We start from the raw sequence: 16958 nt of genomic DNA, 5'->3' as shown, positions 1-16958 counted from the left end.
TGCCATTAGTGAAATGCTCAGCACGGAACTCTGTCCTGGCTCTCTTTGTGAGCCACCCCTCCAGCTCGTACTGGTCCCGTCTACCCCAGAGCCAGAGCAGGGAGGTCATGTTGAACTTTGGTGAGGCCACAGCTAGAGTACTGGTCACCACATTATAGGAAGGGTGTGATTGCACTGGATCTGGTGCAGAGAAGATTCACCAAGATTCTGCCTGGAATGGAACATTTAAATTATGAAGAGATATTGGGTGGGGTTGTATTTATTGGGTAGGAGCAGAGAAGACTGAGGGGCGACCTGATTGAGGTGTACAAGATTATGAGAGCATGGACAGAGTGGATAAGGAGCAGCTGTAGCCCTCAGTTGAAGGGGACATAGGTAGATCAGGAGTTTCTTATGTGTTGGTGCAGACTCGATGGGCCAAAGGGCCTCTCTATGCTGTGTGATTCTGTGATGGAGTGGAGATGGAAGCTACAATTTTGCAGCCTTACATGCTGCACATTCTCTGCACATTGTGCCTTCTTGTTGGGATTGTTAAATTGCAGAATTAGCTCTGTTATTTAAATTAGGTAACAAATTAACACTCACATGTTTTTATCTTCTAAGAGGCAGGAGGATTATTCGAAATAAACTTGGGGTAGTAAAAAGAGGGAAATAAAACTACTTTAAATCTGCATCATGCTGTTCCCCTTCCTCTGTAAAACAGATTCGACCAGTTATATCATGAACTTTTTCAGGAGAGTGAAGTCAATCTGTGACCTGCACCCGTGTTGCAAGGGTACAGGACAGACAGGCTTCACTTCAGAAACATTTCAAAGTACCTTTCAACCAGAAACACAGACAGTGCCACAGTTAAATATTTCTTTAAGGTTTGGAGTTTCCATGGAATCAGTAAATGATCATCCTCAACACTGATGTCTATTTCAGACACTCAAAGTTAAGCAATTCCAGATTGCCCATCTTGGTTCAGTAAGCTGCAACGTAACCAGCATTCCAGAGATAGGGAATGCATCATGCCACTCTTTACCTACATATGGACCAGGGGGTGCCAACTTTAATCCTTGAGTTTTGTTGAATGAGCTGAGCTCAGGTGCTAGGAGGATGATGGGCATTTGTCTCTGTCTCTTGCCACTCAAAAGAGTCGAAACGGCCAGGGTTCGCATTGATTCCTGTCCATCAGTTCACTGCTGGAACGCATGCCTGTGTGAATATTGGAGCAAGCCAGCGTTGGTCTCAGCCGTAATGATCCTCATATTGGAATAGCCTGGCAGCTCTCACTAGCTAAACTCACAAAAAATGGATGGCCACTTGGCTAAAGTAACAGGGAATTTCCTGTGTTAATCACTCAATAAATGAGCAACATCAGGGCAGAAAGACAGGATAGGTTTGAATCATTGTTTTGATGCCACAAACTCTTAAGAACCATGAAGCTAAGAGTTTTTAACCTTCCACTTTCATTAGGATGCAAGTCTGGGTGTGGAACTACCCTTGTGGGTTATTCCCATTGTCAACTGGATAAAGTCCCTAAAACCAGTGGAGAAGCACAAGAACCTCCCAGCGGCAAGCAGAATGGATTTCTGAATGGTGTTGAAGAGGTCATCTCTGTTGAGGAAGAAATGCCGGTGTACAGGTAACTCCGAGCTTCCTGGTTTATCTAAAGCTCTAGATAGAATCTGTGTGGTATGACCAGAGGTAAATAAATATCATGATCTGGTTTCTTTAGTGAAAAAGTCATTCTGCTGCATTTTATTCATGACAGTGACTTGATTATTGTTGTAGTAATGAATCGTGTCCACTGAAAGACTGATTTGCATGTGGTTTACAGACCACCTGTAGACATGCTCCCAGTCAGAGGCATTACTGATGCCTACAGAAGGTCATTACTGGCGTAAGGTCATTACTTTGAACATTGGACAGGGGGCAACTTACACCCTGCTCAACTTCTGGTTGAATTCACATCTGATTCTAAAAGTTACACTGGTGCGTTAGAGTAGAGGAGTAAAAAGGGGAATAATGGACTAAATGGTTAATTAAGTTGTTCAATCTCTCATCTATGTCCAGTGATGATGATGGGGATTGATCTTGCAGTTCTCCCCAAACCTTCACCCACTGTGGCCCCATTTTGAAGCTTCAAAAATAACTGTGACACTGGAGTGAGAGCTGGTGGTGGTGGTGGGGGGGGGGGGGGGGGGGGGTGTCATTGGGGAGGAGGTTGGGGGGCTTAGTGGTGGTGGACAGAGTTGTGACAGTGGGCTTTGCTTGAGGTATTGATCAGGCCTTTGATCTGACCCACCGGACCAGAGCAAGAAACAATACATACATGACAAGATTCCTTGGCATCAGTCCCAGGATTGCTGCATTTGAGGCCCCGCTCCCTGGTCGCTATTGCTGTCACAGAGGAGAGGGAGCTTGCAACCCCAAATGTTGTCCGACTCACAGTTTGGGAACTACTGTCCTGTTACTCTGGGGGCCAGTGTTTTCACTACTAATTGTGATCACAAGAATAGTCACTCTGATGAAGTACAGAGAATTCCCCAGTGTAGGAACGCTTTCAGGGGGAAAGGGGGAATCAATGGGAAATAAATGCTAAGCTGGGAAATTCCATCTGCATTAATTTCTGCAGGTATAGAGCGATGTTTGATATTCTCCCATTGCCATGGGATTGGCCAGTGGAAGTCAACTATCATGAAGCAAAAGCATATTGTACGTGGAAAGGCAATGGATACCGCCTCCTAACAGAAGCTGAACATCACCTAATGCGTTCTGGAAGTCAGGTATTCAACTGAATCCATTACAGATGTTGAGTAGGGTCTGCGTTAGAGATGCATTTACATTTATGAACTCATATCACTGGAACTCCAAAATTGGATCTAAAGAGACCTTCATTTCAAACCAGCTACCCTTTGTAACATCAGCCCACTTGATTCTGCAAGTCGCCATAGAATCCACAGAATCGCTACAGTACCGGAGGTGGCCATTCGGCCCATTGAGTCTGCACCGACTCTCCGAAAGAGTACCATATTCAGGCCCATCATTCTGCCCTATCCCCTTAAATCAGCATTTACCATGGCTAATCTACCTAACCTGCACATCTTTGGATTGTGGGAGGAAATTGGAGCGCCCAGAGGAAACACACACAGACACGGGGAGAATGTGCCAACTCCATACAGACAGTGACCCAAGGCTGGAATTGAACCTGGGTCCCTGGCGCTGTGAGGCAGCAGTGCTAACCACTGAGGGTTTTTTTTGTAATTAAGGGAACATGACTGAAGGGGATGAACTTCATGCTAGACTTTGATGTCATGTTTGGTTTGGAAGAAGAGGCAAAATAATTGTGCACTAGATTCACTGTAATTCTTCAAGCGATACAGTGCTGTGTTTCATTCTGACATATCATTGTATCACATTTTTGCAAAAATAACGATGTTTTCCACCCTTTATTGCACAGTTCCTCTCTGATGGCACAGTAGGTGCTGTCTTGGCAGCTGAGATAGATTTCAGGTTCAATCTCTGTTTGTTTTGATCTAAGTTGATCTAAAGGTGACAAGAGGCACCACAACTGACAGTGGGAGGGGAATAATCTGGCAGGGTACCTGCTCCTTGGCTGCTTTCAAAGATGTAATAACTGGATGATGGCATAAGACAGTTTTTCTTTAGGAATCTCCCATCAGAGCATTGGGACAGACCAAGGAATGGTGCTTTGTTCACTACATGATCTGGTAATCTGGACAGTCCAGGAACTGGTACATGAATCCTGCAGAACTACTCATTAAAAGAGACAACTTGTGTTGAATTTGTGAGCATTGCTTTGTGGAATGCTTTTGTACTTAGTGAAGTGTTGTAGCTATAAGCTGACAGTTGGTTAATCAAATATGGTAACGTTATATAGTGGCATTTGGGTACCGAGTGTACTAAGTGTAACAATTTGTGAACTGATATATAAGATACAAAACCCTCCGTTTACAACCAGCACATGACTGTTCTAATCTCGGAAATGAAAGTGTAACCAGGATTTCTTCTGTATCCGTTTCTTTGCTGCTTCTGATCTGAGCCCATTATATTAATCTCGCTTTCTTTCAGTGCCCTCAGTTCTTTCCTTTGTGCCTTCCCCATTCATGCCACCCAATCTTGCCGCCTTTTACTTCTCTCCTATTTGATTCTTCATGCACGCTAATCTCTACAACTACCATCGCTACTCCTCTGCCTTGCAACATGCAACTTCCTGCTTGAATTTCTAATTCCGTTGCCGGCACATTGTATTAACCTTACCCATACAGGAGGGGAACACAGCACAGGCCCATCAGACAAATATCCTGCCATTCTGTGCAATACGATTCGGTAACATCCTCTGTGACTGTGGCCAGAGTGCATTTTCCCTTTGTTTGACTCAACCTCTTTGCTGTCTTTGAGGTGGCCAACCCCCATCCGGGACCGCCCTTACTTGTTTCCCATCTTATTGTCCAGTCACAGTCAGTGAATCAATGCCTTCTCTTCCCATCATTCCCCTTAGTCTCCTCTTCCACATCTACATGGAAACACCATCGAAGACATGGTGTCATCTTCCACACGTATGTTGAGAGGCCCTACCTCTCCCCCACCTCCCTCTCTCCCACCTCCCTCTCCCTCTCCCTCACCTCTCTCTACCTCTCCCCCACCTCCCTCTCCCTCACCTCCCTCTCCCTCACCTCCCCCTCCCTCTCTCCCACCTCCCTCTCCTCCCTCTCCCCCACCTCCCTCTCCCTCTCCCTCACCTCTCTCTCCCTCTCCCCACCTCCCTCTCCCTCTCCCCCACCTCCCTCTCCCTCTCCCCCACCTCCCTCTCCCTCACCTCCCACTCCCTCACCTCCCTCTCCCTCACCTCCCTCTCCCTCTCTCCCACCTCCCTCTCCCTCTCCCCCACCTCTCTCTCCCTCTCCCCACCTCCCTCTCCCTCTCCCCCACCTCCCTCTCCCTCTCCCCCACCTCCCTCTCCTCCACCTCTCTCTACCTCTTCCCCCACCTCTCTCTACCTCTCCCTCACCTCTCTCTCCTCCACCTCTCTCTACCTCTCCCCCACCTCTCTCTACCTCTCCTCCACCTCTCTGTTGTCTGATTGTTTGTTTGACCTCCAGCCTTGAATGTGTTGCAATTTCTTCACTAAACATCATAAAAGCGAAGCCCCCATCAGTCCACCACATTCTCCCTGAGCAAACTCCCATTCCCCTTTCTAACCTACAGTCCCAGGCGGTGCCCTGGAAGTATTTCCCTGAACCCCTATGCCTTTCCGTGTCCCTCTCCTTAGAACCCATCTCTTTGCTTGCTCACTTCTTCTATCCTATCCTTTTTTGCCTCAGTGTCGATTTTTCCCTTCACACCTGTGAAGCAGCTTATGGTATTATTGACAGGGTGAAGCTCAGCTATGTGGCATTCTATAATTAAACAGGCTGTCACCATTCATTCTTTAACCTTACACCAGCTGGAGCCACCTAGCTGAGGTGTGCTAGGGAAGCTTGTGCCTTTAGAGTCACAATGCATCTTCAGCAGAAAACCTGAGGTGGGAGGAAGACAAATTAATTACTGTAAACTGGAATAGTCTATTCCACTGAGCTGTGCCGTTTTCCATTCCTAGTTATAGCAGTAGCTAGTCTATTACATATGTAAATATAAGGGGGGGATGTGGGATCAGTCAATCAGCATGTGAATTCTCTTCTGTATCTCTCCATTATTGATGAATATTCAGGTAGCCTGGAAATAGGAAGTCTTATCAAATTGCAGTGAACTGTGTGCTGAATGTGGCTGGATGGTTTTTTTCTACTGAACAGAAAACCTAGTCAAAACCTAGTCAAATATGTGAAGCTGATGTCCAACCAACCGTGATCATTGGTTTAAATCTCCTTAGGCCAAGAAATGTTCTCCAAAGTCAGATCATAGAATCCCTACAGAGCAGAAGGTGGCCATTCAACCCATCGAGTCTGCACCGACCACAATCCCACCCAGGCCATATCCCCATAACCCCATGCACAATTCCCATAACCCTAACTAATCCCTCTGATACTAAGGGGCAATTTCGCATGAACAATCCACCTAACCCACACATCTTTGGACTGTGGGAGGAAACCAGAGCACCCGGAGGAAACCCTCGCAGACACAAAGAGAATGTGCAAACTCCACACAGTGACCCAATCCGGGAATCGAACCCGGGTCCCTTGCGTTGCGAGGCAGCAGTGCTAACCACTGTGCCACCATGCCGTCCCTATCTCTTAAAAGTATTTCCCAATCACTAGAATAACAGGGATAGAACATAGAACATAGAACATTACAGCGCAGTACAGGCCCTTCGGCCTTCGATGTTGCACCGACCAGTGAAACCAATCTAAAGCCCCTCTAATCTACACTATTCTAATATCATCCATATGTTTATTCAATAACCATTTGAATGCTCTTAATGTTGACGAGTCCACTACTGCTGTAGGCAGGGCATTCCACGCCCTTACTACTCTCTGAGTAAACAACCTACCTCTAACATCTGTCCTATATCTCTCACCCCTCAATTTAAAGCTATGTCCCCTCGTGTTAGCCATCACCATCCGAGGATCTCGCACCCTGTTCTCTCCCTGCTTCATACCAGCAGGAATAACTTTTTTGAAATTTCATCGATGACTTTAGTTATGGTTGCAGTCATGAACAGTAATCATCGAGAGGCCTCATAGACAAACCCAACCATGCTTTCACTCAATGGCCAAAGAAACCTTTTCCAGTAGGAGTCACTCAATCCTTCAGGAGTGAAAACTAATCTGAATTTTCTCCCCACCTCCCATTGCCCAGGGGCACTGAGCACATTTGTGCCCCTATTTGTGACCTAGCTAAGATCAGCTAACAATCCAGAGATTGAACCTGGATCTTTCCCAGTGTATATGCTCTGTATCCTGTTGGACGGCATCTTAATAACTAAGGGTGGGATTTTCCAGCCCCACCTGCCGCTGGAATCTTTTGGTCCTGCTGAAGACAACCCCCCCCCCCCCCGCCCTCCTGTGGTGGGCTCCCCAGCGGCAGATGCTGGTGAGCCACTTCCTCCTCTGGAAAACATGCTGTGGGAGGCCCGGAAAATTCCACTTTGTTTTTATAGTTAGCCTAAATCATAGAATAGAAACCATAGAATCCCTACAGTCTGCACCGACAACAATCCCACCCAGGCCCTATCCCCATAACTCTACGTATTTACCCTGTTAATCCCCTGACACTAGGGTCAATTTAGCATAACCAATCCACCTAACCCGCACATCTTTGGACAGTGGGAGGAAACCGGAGCACGCGGAGGAAACCCACGAGGACACGGGGAGAACATGCAAACTCCACACAGGCAGTGACTTGAGGTCGGAATTGAACCCGGGACCCTGGCGCTTTGAGACAGCAGTGCTGACCAGTGTGTTACCGTGCCGCCCAAATATAGTCCATAGATTTCCTTGAATCATAGGCCTTGTCTTTGCATGTTAATTAACATCACCTTTTGGGCAGTACCCATGATGGTCTGAATTACACTGAATTGGGCACACTGGGGTGATTGTGATTTTGTGTGATGGTGACAGATGATCCACAACAGGATCCACAACTGATCTGCTGTCAGCCAAAGTTAAAATAATTCCAGCGATCCTTTCCCCTGTGCATTCTATTTACAGTAAGAAGTTTAACAACACCAGGTTAAAGTTCAACAGGTTTATTTACTACCAAAAGCCACACAAGGTGTGGCTTTTGCTACCAAATAAACCTGTTGGACTTTAACCTGGTGTTGTTAAACTTCTTACTGTGTTTACCCCAGTCCAACGCCGGCATCTCCGCATCATTCTATTTACAGCATAGACTGAATAGTGACTCAGTAAAGGTCGTTGTCATCCTGACCCCTTTCCAATATATTCTTTATCGCAGCCTCTGGCAGATAACATCGCTTCTGATCCAATATTTTGTGATGATTTAGAGAAGGAAAGCAATGTCAACCTGACTTTCGGATCGCCAACGGTAAGTGACATGTTTTCCATCCAAGCTTGTGCTATATTTCTTCAGGCAGGATTTTACCAGTCACAGTGGGGAGGGAGCCATAAAACACGCGAGCCACTCCAAACTCCATTGGCTTCAGCGGGAATTGAAGATCCTGTCAGCGGGAGGGACTCTAAACTTCCGGCTTTCGGGATGCTGAGGTTGTAGGTTATTTCCGTTCATATTTTTCTAGCTCAATGCTAACTGTCCACAGGATAAAGTTTATGACACCATAGAATCTTACAGTGCAGAAGGAGGCCATTCGGCCCATCAAGTCTGCACCGATAACAATCCCACCCCAGGCCCTATTCCCACAACCCCACACATTTACCCCACTAATTCCTCTAACCTGCACATCCTGGGACACTAGGGGGCAATTTAGCATGGCCAATCAACCTAACCTGCACAACTTTGGACTATGGGAGGAACACAGTAAGAAGTTTAACAACACCAGGTTAAAGTCCAACAGGTTTATTTGGTAGCAAAAGCCACACAAAGGTGTGGCTTTTGCTACCAAATAAACCTGTTGGACTTTAACCTGGTGTTGTTAAACTTCTTACTGTGTTTACCCCAGTCCAACGCCGGCATCTCCACACTATGGGAGGAAACCAGAGCATCCGGAGGAAACCCATGCAGACACGGGGAGAATGTGCAAACTCCACACGGACAGTGACCCAAGCCAGGAATCGAACCTGGGTCTCTGGAACTGTGAGGCAGCAGTGCTAACCACTGTGCCACCCCAACCACTGTGCCACTGTGCCACCCCATTTGAGATCTGTCCAAAATGGCACAATGTTGGAGACTCTATGTTATACTGTTGGATCTATTTGAATCTCTGCTGAGGTAAAGTGGAGCTCACTGACGGGTGGGTTAAAAGTTAAAGCTGATGGGATATTTGGTTTTCTGCAAATCCCCAAAAGGTTCAAACTGAAACACCCCAAGGCGAGATAGGAGATTAAAAATAGGCATTAAAAAGATGCCAGGTCTTGTACAGGCTCATTGTATCTTCTGGGATTTAGTGTGTGCGGCTGAGGATCTGGGTAACTTGCTTTCCTGCTGCCACACACACTGTGCTGGCTTTTCATCCATTAGCATCTATCAACAACTCGGGTTCCTCTGCTATGCTATGACCTGTACCCTCGGTCACTCTGGATTCCAGTCTGTTCATTTTCCTTTCCTAGTTTCAATTAGTGGCATTTTTCCAGCTTACATGTTGTTCATCACTCATCAGCTAACACTTTGCTCACAACTTGACAGTAACGTCCTGCTTCATTCTCATGCCCCTTGTTAACAAATAATGTGATGTTAGTTTCTTTTTCAGTTTATTCCAAAAGTTAGTGGCAAGGGTGAGACCAATTTCATTTTGCTTCTTTCTAAGTGTGGATTTTATCCAGCCGTCATGCTCTGTTTGTCTCTATCATCTCAGTCTATCCAGGGTTTACCACGTCTGCAATTTCTATTTTGTTCCAGTGTGTTCTCGGTTCACCACTCCCCTTCATCTGAAACTCCCTGAGGAGACAGTCCATGGTCCCCACTGTGAACACAAATAAGAATTCTTTTCATTCGGTTCCTGGATATCATTTCACATTTGAGAACTTTCAATGACCCCACCCATTGCATTTTTGTAATGCTTGTTGTGCCCGGGATGAAGGGGTTGACACGTGAGGAGAGATTAAATAGTTTGGGCTTGTACTCGCTGCAATTTAGAAGGATGAAAGGGGATCTGATCGAGGTATATAAAATTTTAAAAGGGATTGACAAAATAAATGTGGAGCAAATGTTTCCTCTTATGGGGCAATCTAGAACAAGAGGTCACAGTTTTAGGTTGTGAGGCTGTAGATTTAAAACTGAGATGAGAAGAAAATACTCGCAGAGGGTGGTGAACTCGCTGCCCCATAGCGCAATGGAGTCTGAATCATTGAATGGTTTCAAGAAGGAGATAGGGCAACACAATGGCACAGTGGTTAGCACTGCTGCCTCACAGCGCCAGGGGCCGGGGTTCAGTTCCGGCCTCGGGTGACTGTCTGTGTGGAGTTTGCAGATTCTCCTTGTGTCTGCAGTCCAAAGATGTGCCAGTTAGGTGGATTGGCCATGGTAAATTGTCCCTTAGTATCCCAAGACATGTAGGTTCAATGGATTAGCCATGGTAAATATGTGGGGTTACGGGGATAGGGTGGGAGAGAGGATCTGGGTAATCTGTCAGAGAGTTGGTACAGATACGATAGGCCGAATGGCCTCCTCTGCTCTGTAGGGAGATATAATTCTAATAAAAAATGAGATTAAGGAATATGGGTACAGGTGGGGAGGTGGATTTGAGACCAGGGAGAGATCAGCCATGATCTGATTGAATGGTGAAGCAGGTTCGAAGGGCTGAATTTGCCTACTCCTGCTCCTGGTTCCAATGTGTATTTTGTAATGGAGATATTTCTTCCAGTACCTATATGCCCTTTTTGCTAATCAGCTCATTTCCTATTCCGCAGCCCCCCCCCCCCCCCATTTTTGCAATTTTCCCTGAATTATTCTGCTATCCACAATATTGATTTCCCTCCATTGCATTCAATCCACAGTTCTGCATTTATTCTGTATTCTAAACGCCAGCTACTTTGCTGTTGTGCATTTTCCCTCTAACTGATCTGTTCCAGTCCAATTTCATCAACACCAGCCCTTCAAAGCTTGATTGTTTCTATTGTATTAATTCTCTTTTCCATTATGAGACTAACATTATACATATCAACCCCGACCCACTTCAGAAATGAACCTTCAATTCATTTAAACTCCTTTTTTGATTTCAGTCCTTTACTATTGAGACCTTTCACCACAGTCAACAATGTGTCCTGGGCAGCACGGTGGCACAGTGATTAGCACTGCTAGCACTCACAGCGCCAGGGACCCGGATTCAATTTTGGACTTGGGTAGTTGTCTGTGTGGAGTTTGCATGTTCTCCTCATGTCTGCTGTGGGTTTCCTCTGGGTGCTTCAGTTTCCTCCCACAGTCCAAAGTTGTACAGGTTAGGTTGATTGGCCATGATAAATTACCTCTTAATGTGTGAATTAGCAGGGTAAATATGTGAGATTACGGGGGATAAGGCCTGGGGGGGATTGTTGTTGGTGCAAGCTCGATGGGCCAAGTGGCCTCTTTCTGCACTGTAAGGATTCGCTGATCAACATATTTCCTTCACTTTCATCAGCGTCACCTTTGTCACTGCAGCATCCAGTTTTCCCAAAGAGAACAAACCTAACAAAGAACAATACAGCACAGGAACAGGCCCTTCGGCCCTCCAAGCCTGCGCCGCTCATGTGCCCACTAGACCATTCTTTTGTATCCCTCTATTCCTAGTCTGTTCATGTGGCTATCTAGATAAGTCTTAAACAATCCCAGCCTGTCCGCCTCAATCACCTTGCTTGGCAGTGCATTCCAGGCCCCCACCACCCTCTGTGTAAAATACGTCCCCCTGACATCTGTGTTGAACCTTGCCCCCATCACCTTGAACCTGTGACCTCTTGTGTTCGTCACCTCCGACCTGGGAAAAAGCTTCCCACTGTTCACCCTATCTATGCCCTTCATAATTTAATACATCTCTATTAGGTCACCCCTCATCCTCCGTCTTTCCAGTGAGAACAACCCGAGTTTACCCAATCTCTCCTCATAGCTAAGACCCTCCATACCAGACAACATCCTGGTAAACCTTCTCTGTACTCTCTCCAAAGCCTCCACGTCCTTCTGGTAGTGTGGCGACCAGAACTGGACGCAGTATTCCAAATGTGGCCTAACCAACGTTCTATACAGCTGCAACATCATATGCCAACTTTTATATTCTATGCCCCGTCCAATAAAGGCAAGCATGCCATATGCCTTCTTCACCACCCTCTCCACCTGTGCTGCCACCTTTAAGGATCTGTGGACTTGTACACCCAGGTCCCTCTGTGTGTCTATACTCCTGATGGTTCTGCCATTTATTGTATAGCTCCCCCTTACATTAGATCTACCGAAATGCATCACTTCGCATTTATCTGGATTAAATTCCATCTGCCATTTCTCCACCCAATGTTCCAGCCTATCTATATCCTGCTGTATTCTCTGACAATGTTCATCACTATCCGCATTCCAGCAATCTTCGTGTCGTCCGCAAACTTACTGATCACACCAGCTACATCTTCCTCCAAATCATTTATATATATCACAAACAGCAGAGGTCCCTGCGGAACACCACTAGTCACAGACCTCCAACCGGAAAAAGACTCCCCCACTGCTACCCTCTGTCTTCTATGGCCAAGCCAGTTCTCCACGCATCTAGCTAGCTCACCTTTTATCCCATGAGATTTAACCTTTTGCACCAGCCTGCCATGAGGGACCTTGTCAAACGCTTTACTAAAATCCATATAAACGACACCCACGGCCCTTCCCTCGTCAATCGTTTTTTGTCACCTCCTCAAAAAACTCAACCAAATTTGTGAGGCATGACCTCCCTCGTACAAAACCATGCTGTCTATCGCTAATGAGATTATTCAGTTCTAAATGCGCATATATCCTATCTCTAAGAATCTTCTCCAACAACTTCCCTACCATGGACGTCAAGCTCACCGACCTATAATTACCCGGGTTATCCTTGCTACCCTTCTTAAATAACGGGACCACATTTGCTATCCTCCAATCCTCTGGGATCTCACCTGTGTCCAGTGAAGAGACAAAGATTTCTGTTAGAGGCCCAGCAATTGCATCTCTCGCCTCCCTGAGGAGTCTAGGATAGATGCCATCCGGCCCGGGGGATTTGTCTGTCTTAACGTTTCCTGAAAAACCCAACACTTCCTCCCTTGTAATTGAGATTTTTTCTAACGGGTCAACACATCTCTCTGAGACAATACCAGTCAACATGCCCCTCTCCTTTGTGAATACTGATGCAAAGTAACTAATTAATTGAGTTGAGTTCAGACTTCAGACTGTGAACTTTCCTCTCTATCTTGACCCCCTTTATGGTTTGTTTTCTTGGTTTATCCCAAAACAAAAGCAATCCCCCATCCCCCCACTCCCCCACTGGGACATCTGTCACTTGTTCTTTAGTTCTGCTTTCACCGAGCACTGCCCTTTATTCTCCTATTAGCTCATTCTGCTATCCTATCTTTATGCCACTGTCAGCACCTTCTTTAATCCTTAATGCTACCATTAACACTGCCTTCATCTTGTGTCTATGACATCTTTGTCAATCTCTCCTTAGCACCCACCTATCCCTGACCTTCTACTCTACTCCACCTTCTCCACCGCACCCCCCTCTTCAGCTATATAACCAAATTTCTATCCCTCTTCAACTCTGAAGAACAGTGATACGGACTCAAAATATTAACTGCTCCTTTCTCCACAGATACTGCCGGACTTGCTGAGTTCATCCAACATTTTCTGTTTTTATTTCAGATTTCCAGCGTCTGCAGTATTTTGCTTTTATAATCTTAATTTATTGATGTTTTGTGGATAATTTATGTTCCTGCTAGCTCATTGGCTGCTACCCCTGTACTTCCTTGAGGGTAATAATTGTTTTTATGACTAGGTGACTCTGGGGTGTATAGGTGGAATTAAGATAATCAAAAAGGGAAGGGTTTATTGATCAAGTAACATTTTCTGGTTCCTAATTTTGTTTAAGTTTTTATTTCATAAAGAAGGAACAAAATAATATCTGAGGAATGAATTGATGGCAAAATCCTTCTGCCCATGTTACTTATAATTGATGTCTAGTCTCCCTCTGAAGTGGTGTAACAAACCACCCAATTGTATCAAACCATGACAGCTCACCACTGCCTTCTCATGGGAACTAGGCATGGGTAATAAATGATAACATTGCCAGAAACTCCCATATCCTGAGGATGAATTAATAAAAAATACTCTGGTGCCCAACAAAATGACAGCAAGATTATTCAATTTTCCAAGAATAATTTTAAGTGCCCAGCTGGCAAGAAAATGGGAGAGTTCCTGATCTGTTTTTTGGGCGAGTTTTCGTTCCCAATTTTACAGACCTAGACATTGAAAATATGGGCTGGACCATTTCTAGCTGCTGCAGGCAGTGGGCCGGGCTTAATTCACCAGCCAGCCTGCAGAGGGAGCTATTGCACAGGCCTGTGATTCTGCACATGAGCCATTCCAACAGCAGGGCTCTGACAGACAGAGAGAGAGCTGTCAGGCTCCTGCTGCTGCAAACAGCCTGAACAAACTTCCCCACTCCGTATGATTGCAGGGGGCCGTGGCCAATCACGAGCCCCACCAGGAAATGCAGCTCCCGCCACCCCTGTGCCTCCCAGACCAATCATGCCCCCCCTCCCCCCGCCGATCCAATCACATGCAGAGCGGCAGTGGCCCGCCCCCTCCCCCTGCCGATCCAATCACATGCAGAGCAGCAGTGGCCCGCCCCTCCCTCCCCGATCGGGCTGTCCCTTCAGGCCCCACCCAATGATCCCTGCCCTCTGTAGGCCCTGCCCCATACACCCCACCCCCTGTCGGCCCCACTAACAACATGGTAATGCAGATTAGAATACATTACCATAATTTATTCAGCCTTTCGCCCATTTCCAGCGAGAGGTTGACCTTGCCGGAAATCCGGCTCTGGAAAGATCGCGAGAGCCGAGGAAGTGGGTGTGATTTCCCGGCTATCAAGTGATTTTACCAGCTCACTCCACCCATCGATGGGTGTGGCAAACCGGTAAAATTCTGCCCTATATTTGAAGCTTAATGATCATCGGCAGCATAGGAAATACAGAGCTGCAGTCCAACCGGCCAAACCAAAAATTACTGCCTCATTAATGAGAGTTCTGGTCGCCTCATTACAGGAAGGATGTGGAAAAGATTGAAAGGGTGCAGAGGAGATTTACAAGGATGTTGCCTGGATTGAGTGGCATGCCTTATGAGGATAGGCTGAGGGAGCTCGGTCTTTTCTCCTTGGAGAGATGTAGGATGAGAGGAGACCTAATGGAGGTATATAAGATGTTGAGAGGCATAGATCGGGTGGACTCTCAGAGGCTTTTTCCCAGGGTGGAAATGGCTGCTACGAGAGGACACAGGTTTAAGGTGCTGGGGGGTAGGTACAGGGGAAATGTTAGGGGGAAGTTTTTCACACAGAGGGTGGTGGGCGAGTGGAATCAGCTGCTGTCAGTGGTGGTGGAGGCGAACTCAATAGGGTCTTTTAAGAGACTCCTGAATGAGTACATGGGACTTAATAGGATGGAGGATTATAGGTAGGCCTAGAAGGTAGGGATATGTTCGGCACAACTTGTGGGGCCGAAGGGCCTGTTTTATGCTGTAGTTTTTCTATGTTTCTATGTTTCTAGTACTGCCTTAAATATCTGGCCAAATTTCCCTTAAATTGCTCCACACCACATGTATCCCTTGGACAGGGCTGTAGCTCATGTTCATTACCCTCAATGCAAAACTTAATCTGTCTGTGCACCTTCCCTCTTTGAGCCAAAGCCATTAATCCCATTTGTGGCAAACACAAGCACAATATCTGAGGTCAACTATCTAACCTTTTAGAAATCTTGGCTATTTGAATAATATTCCCACTGAACTTTCTCTTGTCCAGAGTAAACGATCCTTAGTTTATCATCTCCACTCACATGTTCAGATGCTAGTGTCAGTGTGGTTGTCCTTTTTCACACCATTTCCAAAGCCAGGATAACTTTCTGATGAGGATTGCACACCGCAGTTCAGCGTTCAATGTACATTGTTCTCCTCCTCTCTGCCCTCTGCAGCCTGTGACGATGTACCCAGCCACTGAAGCAGGCTTTCATGATGTGTCTGGCAATGTCTGGGTTTGGACAGAAGATCATTTTAACGGGCTTCCAGGCTTTGACACCACATACCTGTACGATGACTTCTCCAGCCCCTGTTTTGATGGAAGACACACAATAATTCTGGTGCGTTACATGCAATTCTTTTTCTGTAATTGTGGGGTTCATTTTACTTCAACTTGTTCTGCAGAAACTGTGCAGGTGGATGATAAAAAACAGTCGGGTTACTTCACTGCTCCAATCCTGATCATTCTGGATATTAACCTGTAGGTTATGCAGGTGGATGAGACTTCAGGCAGTTTCTCATAAATTGATCCCAGTTGGGTTCTGATTCTGTCAGTAGGGAGCTGTTGCAGTTTTGACCAGGGCCTGACTCCTCTGACTTTCCTGACAGACAGAATTAGCTCTGCTTCTGCTTCCCAGATAAAAGAGTTTTGTTCGTCAGTGTGAAAGGTTTGTGGGCTCCACCCTGCCCTGAATTCTTCTCCAACAATCCCCACCCCATCCTTAAGTTTAAGTTTATTTATTACTGTCACAAATAGGCTTACATTAACACTGCAATGAATTTACTGTGAAAAATCCCCTCGTCTCCACACTCCGGCGCCTGTTCGGGTACACTGAGGGAGAATTTAGCACAGCCAATGCATCTAACCTCTATGTCTTTCGGACTGTGAGAGGAAATCGGAGCAGCCGGAGGAAACCCACGCAGACACGGGGAGAACGTGCAGACTCCAAACAGTGTTCTAAGCTGGGAGTCGAACCCAGGTTCCTGTCCTCCTTCCCTCCTCTTCTTGAAGCCACTGCCAATGCTGTTATCAAGGCAGAGGTTTAAAGGGGTGAACTTCATGGGAGTTTCCAGGTCAGTTTGCCATAATTTTGGGTGAAGAGTTGTGGAAACCGTGGCCGCGATTGTCCCATCGCGACCCACAACTTTTCTGGCGGGTCAGGGTGGGAGATGCGCGTCGCCGGCCTTGTACCAGGATTTGTGCATGCACCGGGAACGCATGCTCATCTCCCAGAGCCGGAGAACAGTCACCGGTCAGACCACGCTGGAAACCGGTAGGTAAGTAATTTAAATCTTTTAAAAATGTATTTTAAATATGTTTAGTAGTTCATTATCGGGAACTTTCAGGTCCCAATTGAATCTCCAACCCCGCCAGGAGTACTTCATTCCGGCAGGGTTTA

The 16958-nt window shown here is 46.3% G+C and overlaps 1 protein-coding gene across 3 annotated transcripts in view; it reads left to right on the top strand.

The window, feature by feature from the left end:
- The window catches only part of LOC144497273 (uncharacterized), a 66975-nt gene that overhangs the window by 26444 nt on the left and 23573 nt on the right, over positions 1-16958 (top strand). For all 3 annotated transcript variants that reach the window (XR_013498530.1, XM_078218290.1, XM_078218291.1), the window contains 4 exons: positions 1459-1627; positions 2621-2771; positions 7900-7989; positions 15735-15899. Coding sequence is in view for 2 of the 3 variants with exons in the window: in XM_078218290.1 (XP_078074416.1) it covers positions 1459-1627; positions 2621-2771; positions 7900-7989; positions 15735-15899 (575 nt within the window). In the remaining variant the exon portion in view is untranslated. The remainder of the gene's footprint in view (positions 1-1458; positions 1628-2620; positions 2772-7899; positions 7990-15734; positions 15900-16958) is intronic.

Source organism: Mustelus asterias, chromosome 8, assembly GCF_964213995.1.
Source record: "Mustelus asterias chromosome 8, sMusAst1.hap1.1, whole genome shotgun sequence".
Classification (NCBI taxonomy): Eukaryota; Metazoa; Chordata; class Chondrichthyes; order Carcharhiniformes; family Triakidae; genus Mustelus; species Mustelus asterias.
Note: the sequence above shows the minus strand (reverse complement) of the source record. Positions and strands in the feature narration are given on the sequence as shown.